Here is a 19,394-nt window from a genome sequence, read left to right on the forward strand (position 1 = left end):
GTGAATTGTTTATGCTAATTGGGTCATAACTGATGCTGCCTGTGTGTGGGCTGCGTCTTTAGTCCACTCTCTATATGCTGTATGTGAAAGCAGGCGTTATTAATCGAGCAGTTATTTTACTGTATTTTCGTATGACTTTCTTCCTCTCTGTGTCTCATCCTCTCATCTTCTCTTTTGCCTCTTGTCCTTATGCCCTACTTACGAGCCCTGAATCACAGTATGTGACAAAGCAGGTGCTTGCTGGGGGCAAAGGCACAGAAAGCAATGGAAAGCCATGTGCATGTAAACGGACGGCACCGAGAAGCTACTTTGTGTGCAGAGAAATGTCCTGTTCAAGGGCACACCCAGAAACGGGAGCTTGGGCTTCACGGTCATCTATATATGCACAGAATTGGCAGGCTGGCTATCTCCACAATATCTTCCTTCTCGATCTGCGTTCACCCTCTCCTTCATAATGTTCCCTGCATTAAACACAGGTTTGGAGAGCCTGAATGCGAGCAATTACAGGTCTAAAATGGAGTGTGTGGGAGGTTAAGAGGGAAGGCTTGGTAGTTAGCTTGTCACCCATGAGTGAAGCACAGCAGGCTGCTTCCTGGCTAGAGCTACAGAGAGAAAAAAACAACCAGAAAAATGCCCCAAACTGAGTATTTGTTGAGGGCAATGACTTCAGCATCATAAAAACAAGGCTGGAAACTACATAAGAAAACTGTCGCCTGAAGCACCTCTCAGAGACAAGGGTCTGAAAAGTAGTCTGATGACACGTTAACTACTTGGTTAAGGACATCCCCACAAAGACAGAAAAGATGCAGCCCGTTTTGCTGTGCTGGCCCTAGCAGAGCTCTGAGGGGCAGATGGGTGAATGGAAACGGTTAGGTCCAGCTGGGAGCTGTGCCCTCAGCAAGGACACAGCTGCTTTAGAATCACTGTTTTTGCCTCAGTCCTTAAAGAGCGAATTATGAGCTACGTGTAAGAAAGTTTCAGGGGACGGACGTGGAGAAGGAATATAACCTGCTCAGGTGTCTGGCTCCAATGTAGGGCTTAGGTGGGTATCCACGGCCACCTTCCAGGAGCGTGAACGGCAGCCAGCTTGAGGATTAAGCATTCCCAAGTATAAGGACTTGCCTAGGTAGTAAAGGTCTGAAGAAGGAAGGAGAAAGGAATCTCAACTAAAGGACAGCCCAGAGCTAGTTTCTGGAACGTGTTCAGAGCAGTTTTTGACTTGATCTCAAGTAAGTTCATCAGAGTAAATGTTGAGGGGTTCAAGCCTTCCTTTTATTTTTAGGCAAAATAAAAACTCAGCCTTCACAGACTATTGTATATTAAAAAGTCCTTCTAAGAAGGATACTATTCAGGAACCCCTGGAAATCGATTTTAAAAGGTTAATTCTTTTCAATAGTGCACCAACTCCCTCCTGCTGTATTTTCTGTTTGCTTTTGCTTTTTCCCCCCCTGCTTTATAGAAGGTACATCAGAGTTGATGACTTTCTTCCATTTCCTGCTTCTCTATGTATTTGAAAATTAATTTTGCCTGTCCCTCCCCTCAGCCTTAAGCAGAGTCTCTATTTCCAACTAAAGATTTTAATTATTTAAAGGTCTTAGGGAGTTTTTATTTTCTCTATCATGAATTGTCAAAAGTCCTTTCCTTGAATCCCAAGTTTCTCTTTGTAACGCAGATTTAAGCATTTTCATTCCTTTAGTTCCACCGAGACCTTTAGTAAATCTTAATACTTCCACTGTATATCAAGGATGGTACTAGGCATCCAGAATATGGTATTTAAGATCACCACCATCTATGTAGGTAACAGGCACCTAATAACAAAACAAGAGTTTCAGTAACTAATCAATAATAACAATGTACCAAGCACTTCATAAGCACACCTCCTTCATTCTCAGAAACCCCTATGAATGTGGATCTAGTATTATATGCATTTTGATTAGGACCCTGAGGCTTAGAGAAGTAAAGCCATCTACATGAACTCATGCATCTAGTAAGTGGTGGAAGCAGAATAATATAATATGCTAGTGGCTAGAATATAAGCTAATCAGAATATTATGGGAGAAAGTCCTGGAAAAGTCAGGCAAGACATCACAGAGGAGGCGACATTGGAGCTGGGTCATAAACACCAGGAAAGAAAATAGCAGGCACTGGGGAATTCCCTGGCTGTCCAGTGGTTAGGACTCTTATGCTTTCTCTGCCAAGGGTGCATGTTCAATCCCTGGTCAGGGAACTAAGATCCCACACAAAAAAAAGAGAAAGAGAAAGAAAGAAAGAAAATAGCATGAACACTTTCTATGTAGATGACTGTTGTTAACAATTTGCAAACAACTGAGTGCAATCAAATGTCTTTTGTCTCTTGGGGCCACGTGAAGAAGTCCCAGGGGCTCAGACTTTAGGTTTACAGTACATTAAACTCAAAGCTAAAGACTGAAAAAGACTTCCCTCATAGCTCAGTTGGTAACGAATCCACCTGCAATGCAGGAGACGTGGGTTTAATCCCTGGGTCGGAAGATCCCCTGAAGAAGGGAATGGCAACCCACTCCAGTATCCTTGCCTGGAGAATCCCATGGACAGAGGAGCCTGGCGGGCTACAGTCCATGGGGTCGCTCAGAGTTGGACACGACCGAGCGACTAAACCACCAAAGACTAAAAAACCAGCTGTTCTGGCAGATTTCACAGGGTGGAGAAAAGAGGAGCTGGAAGCTAGTTGGGGTGGGGGACAGGGCGGGAAATGGTGGAGAGAGGGGGTTTTAGATGAGTTTCTGACTTAGCTGCTCACCGGGGCATTCATCAGTTGTCAAAACTGGCGTTTTCCTTTGTCGAACAAGACAATGTAGACGACAGAAAAGATGCATTAGGATGAAGTAATGACTACAGCACCTGGTTCCAGTGCCAGGAGTGATTTAAAATGATAAAAGAGGGGGCAATTGTGAGCAGGAGTCATAAATTTGATCGTCTAGTAACATTAGACAAATGGCTGCCTTTTTATGTATTTTCCCTTTTGAATGTCATTTAAACACCCAAAGATATTGATGGTCTTGGAGGAAAGAACCTGAACACAGTAGAGAGGGCATGATTGGTGTGGTAAGAAGAGACCTACTGCTCCATCCAGGAGGTCTTTGGTCTCCTCCACCTTCTCAGGATGAGCTCTGTGATCTGGGCATGTGGCTGAACCACTCTGAGCTTCCCCATCTTCAGAGGTGTGACTTGGTCACAAACGTTATGTTTACTGCCTGTGGGGTTGTTGGAGTCAGATATCCTTGAATTCAGCCTCTGACTACGCTATGATTTAAATTTTGAAAGTCAAAGTGTTAGTTGCTTAGTCGGGTCCGACTCTTTTTGACACCATGGACTGTAGCTCCCCAGGCTCCTCTGTCCTTGGCATTCTCCAGGCAAGAATACTGGAGTGGGTAGCCATTCCCTTCTCCAGGGAATTTAAATGACAGTCTTTTCTAATCTGTGAAATGAGCATTATAACTCCTCTTTTGCTAAATTTCTTTGAGGATTCACAGATACAATGAATACACAGAGTGCAGCACTGATGCGTAGTCCAGTCTTTAAAAAAAAAAAAGCCCACTTGCACCTTTCCAATGGTTTGGATTTCTTTAAAGGGAAAGACATAGATAAAGATACTCAGGCAAGAATAGCTGCATGATTGTGCTGAAACCTCCTTTCCTGTAAAATGGGAGGTCAGAAGTTCACAGCCCCGGTTGCACATTTGAATCACCCGGCATAATTTGATAGATTCCCAAGTGTGGGACTCACACCAAGGATTCTGACTTAATTGGTTTTGTCCCAGGACTCCAGCCTTGAGGCCACAGAAGCTTACCAGGTGTTTCTAATGTGCTCCAGGTTCAATCATTGCCTCTCACACTTTAGCATAAATTGCCTCGCTATCTTGTTAACTTTAGATTCCGATTCTCTAGGTCTAGGATGTCTGAAATTCTGGCATTCTTAACAAGTTCCCTGATGACACAGAGGCTGCTAGTCTGGAGCTGAGCTGAGTGATTAATGCTTCATAACGCTAGTTCTCAACCTTCAGGGTTCACCAGAATAACCCAGCGGCTTGTGTAAAATGTGGCACTGGGACCTGGGTCGGGCCCTTACCAATTCTGGATTACTTGGTTTAGGGCAAGGGTAGAGAAAAATCACTGAACTATAGTGCTCATTTCAACCTAAAATCCTGTGATGCCAATTTTGTGATTTTATGATTTCCCTCCCAGCTTAGGTAAAAAAAAAAGTATGACTCTGAAGCTGAGTGTGTGGGAGATCATTGTCAGAAGCATGAAAGACGGGTGATTGCAAGTTACGTGATGTCAGGATGTGACTGGTCTTGATATCACGTGCATCTTCAGCCTCCACAATTTTCCCTTTGTGTTAATGGGGACTTTTGCAGGACTCCCTGTGTGAGCCGTATTTACTGTTGAAGAAGCATCACAGGTGAACCGGGAGGGCATCCTTCACTGGCGGGAGATGAACAGGATGACTCTGGACTTTTTTTCTGCTCCTTGTTAACACATCATGGTTTCTACAGCAGAATCCCTCAGGAGAAGCGAGCTCATCTTCCCTACCCAGAGATCAAACCAAGGGAATAATGGAGATGGGGGGAAATAACAAGCCTGCTTTATTCAGCAGAGCAGAGGACTGGCTTTTAAAAAACTCTCTGGGAATTTCAGCAGAATCTGTCCCAGAACAGATCTTAGATCATTTTTCTCTTTTTCTTATCTTTCTGGATTCCTCTTGCTTTTAGTAGCTCAAAATATCCTCTACCCAGGGACAGGCTTTTTGCCCCTTTCCAAGAGAAAGTGAAAAACAACCTCGATGGGGTCACAAACATTGCAATTCTCGTTGTTGCTTTGGATAACCATTCTTCATGTGATTAATATAGAAGGGCTGTTTCCCCAAAAGTTTATGAATTTGTACCCCAACTGATGCAAGGAAAGTAATGTGTGGAAAATGAAATTATTTTCTTGGTTTCCCCTTTAAAATACTTACACCTGTCCTTGATCAGTCTATTGACAAGTCTGCATTGCCTCAAGAATGCACAACCCAGTAAAAGGCAATAATCATACATCAGTTTAGCCAACCAAATCCTAAGTCGTCCACATTCCAGGTACTTAATACAGTATTTCCATGTGGGCCTTCTTTATAGAAGAGGGTATCCAGTGGGGGCTGCTCGACCTCACTAACATCCCCCTGAGGCTGGGCTGGGCTGGGCTGGCCGTGAGAAAGCTGCTGTGTGCTGCATTGTAGCAGCAGCAAAAGGCCCTGATTGCTCCACATGCCTTTCTCAAGAGCCAGCCACCGTCCTGCCCTCCTTTCCCTGGTCCTGCGGGCCTTGCCATTGGCTTTCGACATCCACTCTACCACCTGTGCATTTGGTTCAGAAAGGGAAGGTGTAAGCCCCGGTCCTCAGCCCTCTGCACACTCACTGGAGTCCCTTCTTCGGGCTGAGGGCCTTGTGGTCCAGGGAGGTGGTGCCTGTGCTGAGCGGAAGGAAGCTGCTGTGAGGGAGCTGGAAAAATGCAGTGACAAGTCACAGTGGCAGCAAGTCACTCCCCAGCCAGGAGACCCTGGGGATGATTAGTCCTAGGCGATGGGGCTCTGGGGAAGCTGTTGGGAGAGGGGTTCTCAGTTTTAAAGTGAAAGGAAGGATAGAAGTTTCTCTTGGTACTCCCTGTTTTTCAGTTTTGCCCCAAAATTTACTTAAAATTGACTTTTTGTGTGTGTGCTAAAAAAAATAGGAGGTTCAGTCTTATCAGGTAGCACTTTTGTTTGTAAGGCAGTGGCTTCCCTTCAAATCTCAGAGAAGGGACAGCCTTTTGCAAAGATGTTTATTTTATTGCTTTGCTCATGTATGGTGTTTCCCATGTGGCAGTTGAAAGCATTTTCAAATCTTACCTCATTAGTGCTCTTAACAACTCATGACTTGGGCCTATGCATGACTGAAGGGCTGAACAACAACACTGTTCCCATTTTTCAGGGGAGGACATTGAAAGTCAAAGAGGTTAGTTTTCCCAGGTTGACTGTGGCAGACCCAGGGTTTGAACCTCGGCAGTCAGGGTCTGGTTGTAACCACTGTGTCATCCTCCCTCTAATGGTGAGGAAAGTGGCCCCGTTCTGGGGTGGAAGGAGAGAAATCAGACAGGATGGACTGGTTCTTAAATGTTGGTCCTCAGAATAGTGGGATATCTGGGTAATCATCATTGGACCTCTTACTTAAAATGCAAACTCCTAGGTCTTATACTCGGATTTCTGATTCAAGAAGTCAGGGGGTTTATGAAAAACCCACCTGGATGTTGTTTAGGGAGCCCCCACTCTTACTACAGATCCACAACTCCTTCATTGGAATATCATTCTGATTATCCCCAAATGAACGTCCTATCAGGCAGCCGAGGCAGCTTACGCTACCACCTCCCATGCACTTTCCAGCCTTTCCAGCTCTGGTGTCTAAACCACAGTCACCGATGGTGACAGTTCTGACCACTCCACCCCCGGCTCCATCTGCCGACAACCACCAGGCTGCCTTGAGTCCTCTGAGCCTCCCACACCCTGACTGCTTTCCTTCCGTCAATGCCTGGAGCCCACGGCTCTTAAAGGCTTAAACCGTGGCTCCTGCAAGGCAAAATGGGCATCTTTAGTATCTGTGATTTGCTCCCTTCTCTGCTCTGTTAACAGAAGTGCAGCTCAGGTGCATGACCCCCAAGCACCAGCATTATTCTCCTGTTCAAATGGAGTGGACAGATGCAGCAGTGTTTCAACACAGAACCAGAGATGGGATGGAGCCCTGCCTCAGCTCCCCCGTTTCTTCTGGCCTCCGTCTGCATCTGCTCCTAGCAGCTTCTTCCAGACCCAGAAGGCGCTGGAGGATCTGGCCAGCATCTCAGGCTTCTGCTAACTCAGTAACATTCTCATGTCTCTTTCAGTGGCTGAGAGGAGCGATGCTGACTACACGTACCCACAGGGATGAGAAGAATTAGCTGTTGCTGATGTGCATACTGACCCAAGCCCATCAACCAGATAATTACCAGTCTCTGTTGCCTTTAAGACTGGATCCTATCCAGGAAAATGGAAGCAGAGAAGGAGGAGGCTTGCAAGCCACTGAAGTTGCTGTGAGAATTTGGCGTGAGAGCCAGGCAAAACCAAATCAGAAGAGACAACTGGGAAACCCAAGGCAGAAGTCAGCAGGGCCCTGTGTGAAGTGCCCATTAGCACGTAGCAGTGAAAGATGCCAGCTTTGTCAAAACAGCATCTATCCTTTTTAGTTCTCCCTCGTGACTTCCAAGAATTCAACTACTTCTCTATTTAAGGATATGGACATTGCCTTTCTCTCTGTGTTACTTGTACCATTTGGGATATGCCCATGCTCAGGTTTCCTGATTACCTTAAATAGTCCACGGAAAAGGGAAAATAGGCTTTAAAAAACTCTCCTGCCTGTCGGGAGAGCCCATGTAATCCCCCAGCCTCATTCTGTACTTCAGTGTGCACGCACAAGTTTCTAAGTGCACCCTGGAACAGAAGAACAAGCAAAGTGGAGCCTAATTGACCATCTTAAAATCTATAATTTAAATGTATACATCAGCCACACTTCACAACAGGCAAGTTCCTTTGTGTTCCCCAAGGACACTGCTGATTGCTCGAGTCTGTGATTGAATTCATCTAAAATAGATCAGGATGCTGTTTGTAGGAGTTCAAAGCCTCTCTCAGGAGCCTCTCACCCAGCTGGATTTCAGACAGAGAGGTCAGGGTGCCCTGGGTCTTCTCCAGTTCAGAGGCTGAAAACTCCACCTTTTCCTGGGGCTAAAAGCATCCTTGAAGTCTTTCAATCTTACACTTTGGTTGCAACGAGGTGGGGGCATCATTTTCTAACATAGCTTTCCAAGGGGCATTTGTACAAAAGCTGGGTAGGTTGCTTTTGAACCAAATCAAGAAGTTTAGGTTAATTCATTTTGCTGTATGCCTGCCTCCATGCCAGAAACAGCTCGGTAGGGGTTGCCAACTGAGAAATCCCAGTTGTTGAATTCCTGCAGCAGAGCTTACACTGCTACAGGCCACAGGGCATTGTTAATATAAAACCAACATGCAAATGAGAGGAGTTTCCTGTCTTTAATTACCTTGAGCTCCTTGGCTGTAGAAGAATCTCTGAGCCGACTCAACATCCAAGAGTCTAGGAGCAGACTCCACATCCAGAAAATAATCCATTTTGGGATAATCCATGCTTGATGTTCCAGAAACAAGAGTTTTAAGGCAAAATAGTCACTTGTATTGCCTATGGGAGAGAAAAAAAAATCCACAATACTTTAGACTGTCAAATATGATTTGGAGATAAGAAATATCCCATTAAACATGCCATTATTTGACTGACATTTCCAGTTTTAAATCCATCTGTCAACAGAGCTTTCCTACTGTATAAGAAAATGAAGCATTTCACCAACATTTATTAAAAGTAATATATTCTACTCAGAAAATACAAGTGATCCAGGCTAAAGAGAGATAACATACCAGTTTTTCTTTGCTGTGTATTAACTGGAAAATAAGCTTTTAAATTTTCATGCTGTTTTCAAAAGGTCTGATAAATGACATCATTAAGTATCAGCTGTTCTGAACATTGATCCTTAATTGATCCAGGGACTTACAATCCCCCTTGAGCAGTGAGCACTAACCTGGGAATCAGAGCCTCCACTTACAGATGCCTTGCATTTATGACACATGCTAACATGTTTGCTGTAAAAATGCCTTGCGTTCCTTCCTTGTAGTGATTTCCTCCAGCACGTTTTATAAAGTGCTAAAGACCATCACCTGCTTGCCTCTGACACAGGCTGCTTATGAAAAAGAAATCTGGTTTGCCAAGCACCAGCAATTATTTCCGAATTGCAATGATCCCCATAATATTATCATGCCTGTCAGGAAGCTAATATATTTCATTAAAAAAAAAAAAAAAAAAGCCTGTTAGGTTCTTTCTAGCATATGTAGTCTTTCTCAGATACTTGCACAAACGTAGTATCTATTTCTGCAGGATGTTTTTGGAAAGAAGTAACAAGACCAAGTCATTAAAATCAAACTCAGAAGGATAATCTAATTCGTTTTTCTTTCTAACAGTGCATATTTTAAGAAGCCAAATCTGCTAGAAGGAAACTTTTAAAAATATCCAAAAGCTACCCCAACAGCAAATCATACTTACTGCAAAAAAAGAGGAAAAAAAAAAAATCAAGGGTTAACTGCCGGCAGTAAGAGCAATTTCAGTCAGAGTGTCTTTGATCTCACTAAATATTCCCGGTGAAAGTAAACAATTTTGATTGTTTGATTAGATCGGCAATGAATAACATATACCCAACTGCTGGACTTCTTTATCAGATAAAATGGCCAGAGCATGTTACCTTAGCAACGGAAGGTGACGCCAGCCCCAGCCTCTTTGTATCCTCCACTGCGAAGGAAGAAAATGACCAGCTTCCCGTGTAAAACTTTGGCAGAAAACCATCACCATCAAAATCTACATGTCACCATCACACGGGTCCAATACCCCATCTCTCCCTCCCCATCTCCACCCCCATCGCCACCCCCGGCCACCGCCACTCATCCTCAGGCAGAGAACTGTCATAGTCATTTTAAAAAATGGTTTTGGTTTAATTATTTTTAGAGCTTCAAGCTCCAGTTTTATTTGCAATTACAACAGGAATACACGGTTAAACAGTTAATATGGTAGAAAAGTTGTCGGGGTACCAGTCCTTACCCTAATGCTGGCTGAGGGTGGTGGGGACAGGCCATCTTAGCTGGCATCTGTTAAACATTCCCCTGTTATAATTAATACATGGATCAGTCACCAGCATCTAGGCTGAAAATAACTCTCTTCCTTCTTCGAATCAGTCACTGCAAGAGGCTTGAAAAGCTGTCTGAAATTTCCTAGGTTTTGCAAGCTGCATTGTAATGTAAATCTTTTGGGAGATTTTCCCCCCTCCAAAAGGTAAATGAAACCCCCGAAAGATAAATGAAAGGAAGAGTCTTGAAGTTAGCAGATACTCACCAGCACTTGTTGGCCCCTTTCGACAGGACACGGCTGAGCATAAAACGAAGCTATGCAACGCTGCTGAGCCCAGAAGCCCAAATGAACAGCTTCTAATTTTCCCTTCAATCTCAATTCAAGAGCACCGAGCAGAGGCAAGTGAGGGATCTGCCCGTTTTATATTGTGATGAAATGCAACCCCTAAGACGAGATCTGAGGGGAGCTGCTCTTTAGAACACATTAGACTGCTAATTTAAGAAAACTGAAAGGTTTTGTTTTACTGTCTTTTATGTGTTCTCTCTGCTACCCCCTCAGTTTAATTTGCATTTAAAATTGCGCTCGCTCACGTCTCCTCAGTTCTCCAAGGTGTGGAGTACTTTCTAATCAGGACAGGCTGCTTGGGTAGGGTTTGGTGCAACGTCACTTTTATTCTGAGCTCCAGAACAAGGTGGGTAATTATAATTGCGGGCTGTTTTCTGGGGTAAAGTAAAGAGTGAATGCTTGATTTCACCCCCCTCCCTCTTTCCTGGCCTTTCTTCCTCTTCCACTTCTGATTGTTTGGTCAGATTTCCCACTGGCATAATGTCAGTTTGCCTAAATGCAATCTTTTCTGTCTGAATGTAACAAAATAAACATAACAGCAAAAAGAAACTTTGTTTTGATACCTGAGCTTATTCTGGTGATACAGCCTCCCTACCAAACCTCAGTAAGGATTTTTAGGCACAACACTTTGCGATCTGCTCATCAAAGCCATAATGGTAGTCAAATACAAGATCTCTAGTGGGTTCTCCATGACCCTCTTGTACCCTTTGTTGACAAGCAGAATTAGCAATAAGTGTGATGTGGTATGTACATATTGGATTGAGAAAAGAGAAGCTGCATTTAAGAAGTTACTTGAGGTTTAATAAAATGGGTATTCCCACAAATTTAAAACAAATCAAACAAGAAAAGAAGCCTTTGGAGGATGACCACCAGATTCCCTTCTCCCATACCCACAGCTCCATGGGCTACTCCTAAGACAAACCTGAACATCTCCTTCGGTATGTCTTATGGGTTTTCCCACCCAATGAGAGCAAGTCAGACACCAACCTGGTGCTGCAGAGTTAAGTCTGATTGATGAGAGAGGAAGCTGAAGCTACCAATCATACACCCTTACAGAGAAAGCAGACTTCGGACTCAGAATTCTCAGAGCTTTGCCCAGACCCAAAGACTAATTTCCCTAAGGTTATATTTCTGTTCAGCCCCCAGTGGAGGCATGTTGAACACTTGACATTTACGAGAGGAGAAAGCTGTCTTCTGGCTCCTTAGCTCCCAGTGAGATGTGGGCGACAGGTTCTGAACTCTATTGTGAGTCTACAGAAACTGTGATGACTCAGCGGTGAGAGAGAGTGTGTGTGTGTGCGCGCACACAATCCACTGCTGGTGAGCACAAATGAATACATGATTGAAAAGGAGATGATAAACTGGAAACTTGAAAAACAGAGTTCAACCCTGGGGGTTGGAGGATGGGTTTGGAATCAGTCGTTTCTAGAGAGTGGACCAAGAAAGGGAATTTGAAGTCTTACAAAATGGACATATAGTGTGAAAGGACCATGCTTTAAGAAAACTCTGAAAATTTTGACTTAAATGTATTTGGGAAGGGATGATTGATTATTCACTTGCAAAAGGGACTTCATTTTACCAGGTTGACTAGAGAACGACTGAGTTCTCTAACATGCCATGACCAAGTTCTGAAATAGGTTTTCAATAAATGATTTTACTCTCTGGGGAGCATAGCTGCAGATCACGTGTAAGAATAGCTGTGCAAGGCATTATTTTTAAAGGTGGGGAAGTACTGTAATGTTCAAAAGTCAATGTCAAAATCCGATCAGCTCAGGTCTGTTTTATAACTTTCATCTGCTCAAAAGCAGCACTTACAATGGCCCATTGTTCTGAGACATAATAGAACCAGACAGAGAAGAAGGCAAGGTTAGAGCAAGTATTCAGAATAACTCTTATGTAGCACTGAATGATTCAACCCAAAACATCCTTGAGATGTCAACTCTAGAAGTTAACTCAGACAATACTAACAGATCTTGGTGAGCTAGAGATAAAAAATTATATATATAAAAAAAAGCTAGAGTTGGGACTACCCTCGTGGTCCAGTGGTTAAGAAAATATGCTTCTAATGCTAGGAGCAGGGGTCGATCCTTCTTTGGGGAACTAAGATCCCACATACTGCTTGGTGTGGCCAAAAAAATTAAAAAATAAAAAGCCAGAGTTACATCTTTTACACTGATGGCATTGCAATATGAAATTTTAGCACTGTAAGGCTGAAATAAATAATATAGTGTTATTTAAAATACTGATTTGGCAGAGATGTTTCTACTTCTCTATTGAGTAGGTGGTAAGAATAGGTGTGGACGTGTTCTATACACAAAAGAAGGGTTTGATTAAAAAGGGAGGCGTATTTCAAGATGGAATCTGATCCGTAAGGGTACCTAGCTGGTATCAATTTACCTCTGAGGTGTACTTATTTATACGATTGGATAGCATAAGACCCAAACAATCTAGGAGAGAAGTTCACATGATCTGCAGTTAGACAGTTTGTTCCTTTCATATCATCCAAATAATGAGCATCAGTGTCAGCCTGGGTTTACTCTGTTTGCTAAGAAATAAAGAAGTTTGTGTTATTGACAATTTTATGATTTTTCATTCTTGTTTAATTGCTTTACCATATTCCAGTTCAGTTCAATTCAGTCGCTCAGTCATGTCCGACTCTTTGCTACCCCATGAATCGCAGCACGCCAGGCCTCCCTGTCCATCACCAACTCCCGGAGTTCACTCAGACTCACGTCCATCAAGTCAGTGATGCCATCCAGCCATCTCATCCTCTGTCGTCCCCTTCTCCTCCTGCCCCCAATCCCTCCCAGCATCAGTCTTTTCCAATGAGTCAACTCTTCGCATGAGGTGGCCAAAGTACTGGAGTTTCAGCTTTAGCATCATTCCTTCCAAAGAAATCCCAGGGCTGATCTCCTTCAGAATGGACTGGTTGGATCTCCTTGCAGTCCAAGGGACTCTCAAGAGTCTTCTCCAACACCACAGTTCAAAAGCATCAATTCTTCGGCGCTCAGCCTTCTTCACAGTCCAACTCTTACATCCATACATGACCACTGGAAAAACCATAGTCCTCCAGAGATCTCCAGAAAACCTTTTTATGTTGGACTGCACGAAATTCTGCCTACTACCTGCATGAAATCTCGGGAAAGTTTCTCTTTTCCCAACAGACCCAACTAACTTTAAAAATACTAGAAGCTCTCAAAATGTGGGGATATTTTGGATCCCTTGGGGGTGCTAGTCTGAAGATCTTCGGTTAAGTACTAGCTCACTAAACAAAGGAAGCCTGTTCAGTCGCTTCAATCCTGGCTGACTTCTGCAATCTATGGACTATTGTCCACCAGGCTCCTCTGTCCATGGGATTCTTCAGGCAAGAATCCTGGAGTGGGTTGCCTACAGGAAGGAGACATAGGAGACTGGGGGTCCAATTTCTGGGTCAGGAAGATCCCCTGGAGGAGGAAATGGCAGCACACTCCAGGATTCTTGCCTGGAGAATCCCATGGACAGAGGAGCCTGGCGGGCTACAGTCCATGAGGTCACAAAAGAGTCGGACACAAGTAAAGTGACTCAAGTACTTCAGTACTGAAGTACTCGTCACTAAATAAATATATGTAAGAAATAATATATTCACTTATCTTGCAGATAGTTGACCTGAGAATAATATATTCAATAGCAGTGTTTTCTCTTTGCTTGGCAAGTCACTCTCATCTCCTCATCCAACACTCAAAAGAAATCTTTCCTTCTTTCCTCAATAAAGCTTGTCATTAGATGGTAGGAGTACTGCAAACACTTTATCTGGGGCTTTATTTTTATTCAGATCTCTCTGGGGAAGGAAGCACTTTCAGCCATCATCAAGTACTTTTATTGATACTTTAGTATAAATTAATTTCAAATCTTTTCTTGTGAAAAGGTTTTGATGATAGTTGGAAAGCTAAAGAAAACTGGGAGGGTTGGAAAAGCAGACTGAGGTGGGATAAAGTCTTACAGGGAGGAGGAGCCTAATTTTATTTCATGTAGTCATGTAGTCATGTTTTGAGGGCTTACTTATATATAAGATGGCAGGTATTCGGCTGGAAAAAAGGAACATTAAATCTGTAAACACTTCAATTTGGACCAGGGCTTGAAACTGCCTTAAAGGACCAGAGGCAGACTCTAAAATCTTATTTCAAGAACATCAGGTGAAAGGAGTTTCCCCTTTGGGCCATCCTTGGCTAGCAGGAAAATTCTTCAAAACAAAATCCTACAAGCTTCTGCTTCTGAAACTGCATTCAAGAGAGAGACCCTAGGAGAAAGCCCACACTGGCCAACATGGTGAAGGCTGGAGCCAAGAGGAGTGAAGGAGCCTTTGGTTCTACCAGCTGCCCGCTTCTGAAAATGTCCTTTCCCCTCTTTTAACACTTTATACAAGGGTCAGTTCACAGAGTGAAGAACAAGAGTTCAAAATGTCATCCTTCCGTCTGCCAACTGGATTCTAGTAAGCTGACCTTGCTTATAATGTGGAAATTTCTTGGTTTGGCAGAAAGAATACTCATAAATTATGTCTCTATCTCAGTGTTTATCTAATTGACCTGGAAATAGGAAAATGAAGAAATGCTGAGTTGGGGGATGAGGGGTTCTCAAGCAATGCTCTGCTGAGTATAATTCTCAAAATCCCTAAATATGAAGACGGGAAAATGGCCAACGAGAAATGTGCTGACAGTGGCAGCTCCTTTTTAAAAAAGCTCAAGTGTGATGATGTATAATAATGATATCTGACTTCATTCCCTCTGGTGAGAAAATCACATTGCCCTCAGTTCTTTATGTGTGTGTTATTTGTGCAGTTTGTTTCAGCTTTCCTGGAGGGAGCTGAAAAAATTAATCACAATTTCAACTGCATTTTCCTAGTCCTCCTAAAAATCCAGATTGCTGCTGTTGTTTAGTCTCTAAGTCATGTCTGACTCTTTCTGACCCCATGGACTGCAACCCACCAGGTTTACTGTCCATGGAATTTTCCAGGCAAGAATATTGGAGTGGGTTGCCATTTGCTCCTCCAGGGGATCCTCCTCACCAAGGGATTGAACCTGTGTCTTACCAAGTGCCTATTATAAACTGAAGTAAATTTTACTTATTGACATGAAGTATCTCCTTAATAAATTATCCAACGAAACAGTAAGCTGGAAAGTCATTGGGTATAGTAGGGTGCCATCAATACAAAACTGTATTTATATATGTAATAAGACTGCCCAGAAAGACAGAGCTTCAAAGTCCTGGTAGCAGTATCTCTAAATGCTTTCCTCTTTAGATATGTTTAAACTCTTTGAATTTTCTATAGGCATCACATGGCATTATCTTAGAAGAAATAACAAACAAAAACAAAATGAATCAAGACAGGTCCATCCACCTTCTTCCCCTGCGTATATCGCAACCTGAAAAATATCCCAAAAATGTTCAAGAAAGAAAGAATGATTTCTGAGGGCCATAGTCTTATAGACCTTACACAGAAGATATGACCCCTGAACTTCCAGAACACATTTAGGAAAATAGATTGGCTATAGCAGTGGGAACCCTCAGGCAGTGAATTGTATCAAAAGAGTATAAGTTATTTTTAGGCCTTTGTGAGATCATCTTTACAACCCCACATTACTGTGCACAGTGAAGTCTGACAATAGATACATTAGAGAGATAAGCGTAGAGGTAGATATAGAGATTAGAAAGAGACAGAGATGGAGACAAGGATAGGGCTAGAGATACAGAAGAAAACGACCAGGCTTAGTGGTGACTTTGAACTACCTTTGTCCTGTTCCCAAATGTGAAGGTCAAAAAACCAGTTTTAGTCAGAGGAAATTTGGTAACAGTTTCATTCCTTTCAGGTCTTGAATACACTCATAAATTCTACAGCCAGGTCTACGTGCTTAAATATTAATACTAAAGGTTTTCCTTATGCATGGGGCATGTGATGTGTATCTTTGTATAAAAATATTATTCATGATACAGTCTCTGGGCTAATTTCAGAGTTAAATTTCTTTAGTCTCTGCATCACCTGAAGTCACTGAGGAGCATCATAGTTTCGGAATCAAGTTTCCATGTCAGCATTCACTGCTGCTCCTAGTGAACAGAGGACAATAGAAACTCACCTGCTCCGTGATGCTCTTAAAAGAGGCGTGATGGTGGGTAGGGGCTTGCTTCTGAAACAAAGAGAATCTTATTGGTATTCACTGAGTTATAATTTCTCACAGGCATTAATAATATATGGGGAAATGTCATATTCAGCCTCACAACACTCATTGCTGCATAATAAACACCAAAGAAATGTTATACAGGAGATGATGCAGTGAAAGAGCAGTGAAAGGATTGGCTTGGAAATCCAGGTTTTGCTGCTTCCAAGCAGCAAGCTCACCTCTTTAGTCCTCAGGTTCCAGCTCTGTAGAACCTGGAATAAAAATAAGAATCAAAGGAGAAAATCTATGTAGACAACACAGTACCTAACACACAAGAAGTATTTAGGTTAGATATTATTTTTAAATGTGTTTAACAGCTTACAAATGCAAGGAGTTGTGGGAGTAGGGTACTCCACCCTGACTGCATCTGTTGCACGTATCAGTTGGAATATTACCTCTGTCGTTTTGATTGCAAGTAAGCTCCTGATCCTATGAGATCCCATGGTATTTTGTCTAGATTTCCAACTTGCATTACAGTTAATTTTGTATATGTGACAATTATTTTTTTATCAATAAATAAATTTCTTTAAAAGAATATGTTAACTGGGATTTCTTTGGAAGGAATGATGCTAAAGCTGAAACTCCAGTACTTTGGCCACCTGATGTGAAGAGCTGACTCATTGGAAAAGACCCTGATGCTGGGAAAGACTGAAGGCAGGAGGAGACGGGGACGACAGAGCATGAGATGACTGGATGGCATCACCAACTTGATGGACATGAGTTTGGGTGAACTCTGGGAGTTGGTGATGGACAGGGAGGCCTGGCGTGCTGAGATTTATGGGGTCACAAAGAGTCAGACACGACTGAGCGACTGAACTGAAGTGACATTACCAACAGTTTTAGAGTGGTTAGCTCTAGAACCAGGAATGAAACACTGTTAGCCATTATGTATGTCTGTGTATTTTCTCTTCACATTTCTTAAATCACAAATAAAAACATACAAGATACTACAGTGAAAATACAATTAGAGTTTCTCTCAAATAAATTAAAAGAGTGCACGGTCTGGGGAAAACCGAAGCCCAGCCTACTGGCTTACAAAGGGGACATGTTATAAAACTGGCGTCCAAGTTTAGCAGTTGGCCAGTGTCTCCACCCATCCCACTTCACTGCCCTCTTTGGTTGTGTTCTTCCCCAGAGCCCTAAGCTTCTCACCCACCCTATTAATTATTAGGATTAATGTCTAAAATGGCTTAATGTCGAAAATAGTACGTACCCCCCCCACCTCCAAAGTATTAGGTATTATGATTATTTTCCCTCAGAGAGCTGATGGCTCTTAGTGGGCTTTTTAATGCATGTTCTTTTTCTGGACAGTCATGCAAAGTAGGGAGCCTTGAAGACCCATGTCAAGACAGCATTTATTATTCTTTTTACCCCTCTGCTTTCCTTAGAGAAGTTGGCAGCAGGAATTACAAACTAGGATAGAACTTTGTCTACTGTTTTTCATAAGCTCATCTTCACTTTCCTCAGCCAAATGAAGCGTGGATGCCAGGCGCAGGTCAGACACTTTGTCCACTAGGTACTTCAGAGCCCAGCAAATGTTTCTGTTCTTCCAGGACTGGGTCACAGTTGTTGTCTGATCCGAGCGTTCAGTCACTCTGTGTTTATTCACAACTGTTTATCAGCAGATAGTTATTAATCATTCACTACATGCCAGGCATTGCGTGAGTTGCTGCGGGTACAGTAATGGACTAGACCAACTTCCCAAGAAGATTACAAGTTAGCTGAACTCAAATTCTCCCAACTTTTTTCATATCAAAGTGTGTACTGAAATGATCATGTTCGTAATTGAGCAGGTGTGTCCAGAGGCAGCATCAGGGGCCCAACATGGTATGCCAGTTGGGAAGCTTTATGTAAGATGCTCAACTTAAATAAAAGATTGTTGGGGTATAGTTGACTTCCAGTGTTGTGTTAGTTTCTGCTGTACAGCAAAGTGAACCAGTTATGCATATACATATGTCCCCCTTTTTAAAAAGGTTATTTTCCCATACAGCTCATTACAGACTATTGAATAGAGTTCCCTGTATTATACAGTAGATTCCTATTAGATTGGGCTTCCCTGGTGGCTCAGCAGTAAAGAATTTGCCTGCAATGCAGGAGACACAGGAGACATGGGCTTGATCCCTGGGTCAGGATGATTACTTGGAGGAGCAAATGGCAACCCACTCCTGTATTCTTTCCAGGAAATTCCCATGGACAGAGGAGCCTGGTGGGCTACAGTCCAAAGTGTCACAAAGAGTCGGACATGACTGATGACTGAGCGCCCAGTTTCAATCCCAATCTTGCAATTTGTCTCCCCCACTGTATCCCTTAGTAACCAGGTTTGTTTTCTATGTCTGTCTGTTTCTGTTTTGTAAATAAGTTCATTTGTAACCTTTTTATTTATGTTCCACATACATGTAATATCGTATGATATTTGCTGTGTCTGACTTACTTCACTCACTGTGACAATCTGTAGTTCCATCCATGTTGCTGCAAATGGTATTATTTTGTTCTTTTTTTATAATCTGTCCTTGTATACATGTACCACATCTTCTTTATCCAGTCCTCTAATGATGGACTTTTAGGTTGCTTCCATGTCCTGGCTGTTGTAAACAGTGCTGCAATGAACGTTGGGGTGCATCTCTCTTTTTCAATTATGATTTTCTCCAGGTCAACTTTTAATGTATTTAATTTCTCCATAGTTTTTTGACTTAGATGAATAGTACAATACAGTGTCCCATTGGAGGTAGTGGGAAGGGAGGAGTAGATACTTGGTGCAGTGTTAAAAGCTGAATCTGCAGGTTGGTACTTGCTGTCAGAACTTTGAATTAGCAAAGAAAAGCATTAGAGGGCTAACTGGTAGAGGAAACAAAAGTGGCAGGGATGGGGTGCCCATTGTTGTAAACAATGTGTAAAATAGTTTCAAGACTCACTAGTTTTAAACCAATTATTTGGTTTTTAAATATTCTCCCACCACAGTTTAATGATAATTAACTTGGTTGAGTTACATCTGTTACAGATTCTCATATATTTCACAAATCCCTTCTGGAGAAGAAAATATCAAAACTACATTGTGTTTCCCTGGTTTGGAAGTTGTGGGGCCCAAGATAATGGAAAAGTCCATG

General features: G+C 42.6%; 1 protein-coding gene and 1 long non-coding RNA gene across 4 annotated transcripts in view; one reads left to right on the forward strand and one right to left on the reverse strand.

The window, feature by feature from the left end:
* The window catches only part of PHACTR1 (phosphatase and actin regulator 1), a 521,847-nt gene extending 513,633 nt beyond the window's left edge, over window positions 1-8,214 (reverse strand). For both annotated transcript variants that reach the window (XM_070778380.1, XM_070778378.1), the window contains exon 1: window positions 8,112-8,214. In XM_070778380.1, the coding sequence (XP_070634481.1) occupies window positions 8,112-8,214 (103 nt within the window). The remainder of the gene's footprint in view (window positions 1-8,111) is intronic.
* Window positions 1-10,648, forward strand: part of LOC139179089 (uncharacterized) — a 29,191-nt gene extending 18,543 nt beyond the window's left edge. Inside the window, exon 3 of one of the 2 annotated variants that reach the window (XR_011563498.1) lies at window positions 6,924-8,087. This is a non-coding gene — a long non-coding RNA (uncharacterized lncRNA). Of the gene's footprint in view, window positions 1-6,923 lie in introns of both variants that reach the window. The other variant, XR_011563497.1, reaches the window with a different exon arrangement.
* The last annotated feature ends 8,746 nt before the right edge of the window (window positions 10,649-19,394 follow it).

This window comes from Bos indicus, chromosome 23 (assembly GCF_029378745.1).
Source record: "Bos indicus isolate NIAB-ARS_2022 breed Sahiwal x Tharparkar chromosome 23, NIAB-ARS_B.indTharparkar_mat_pri_1.0, whole genome shotgun sequence".
NCBI lineage: Eukaryota > Metazoa > Chordata > Mammalia > Artiodactyla > Bovidae > Bos > Bos indicus.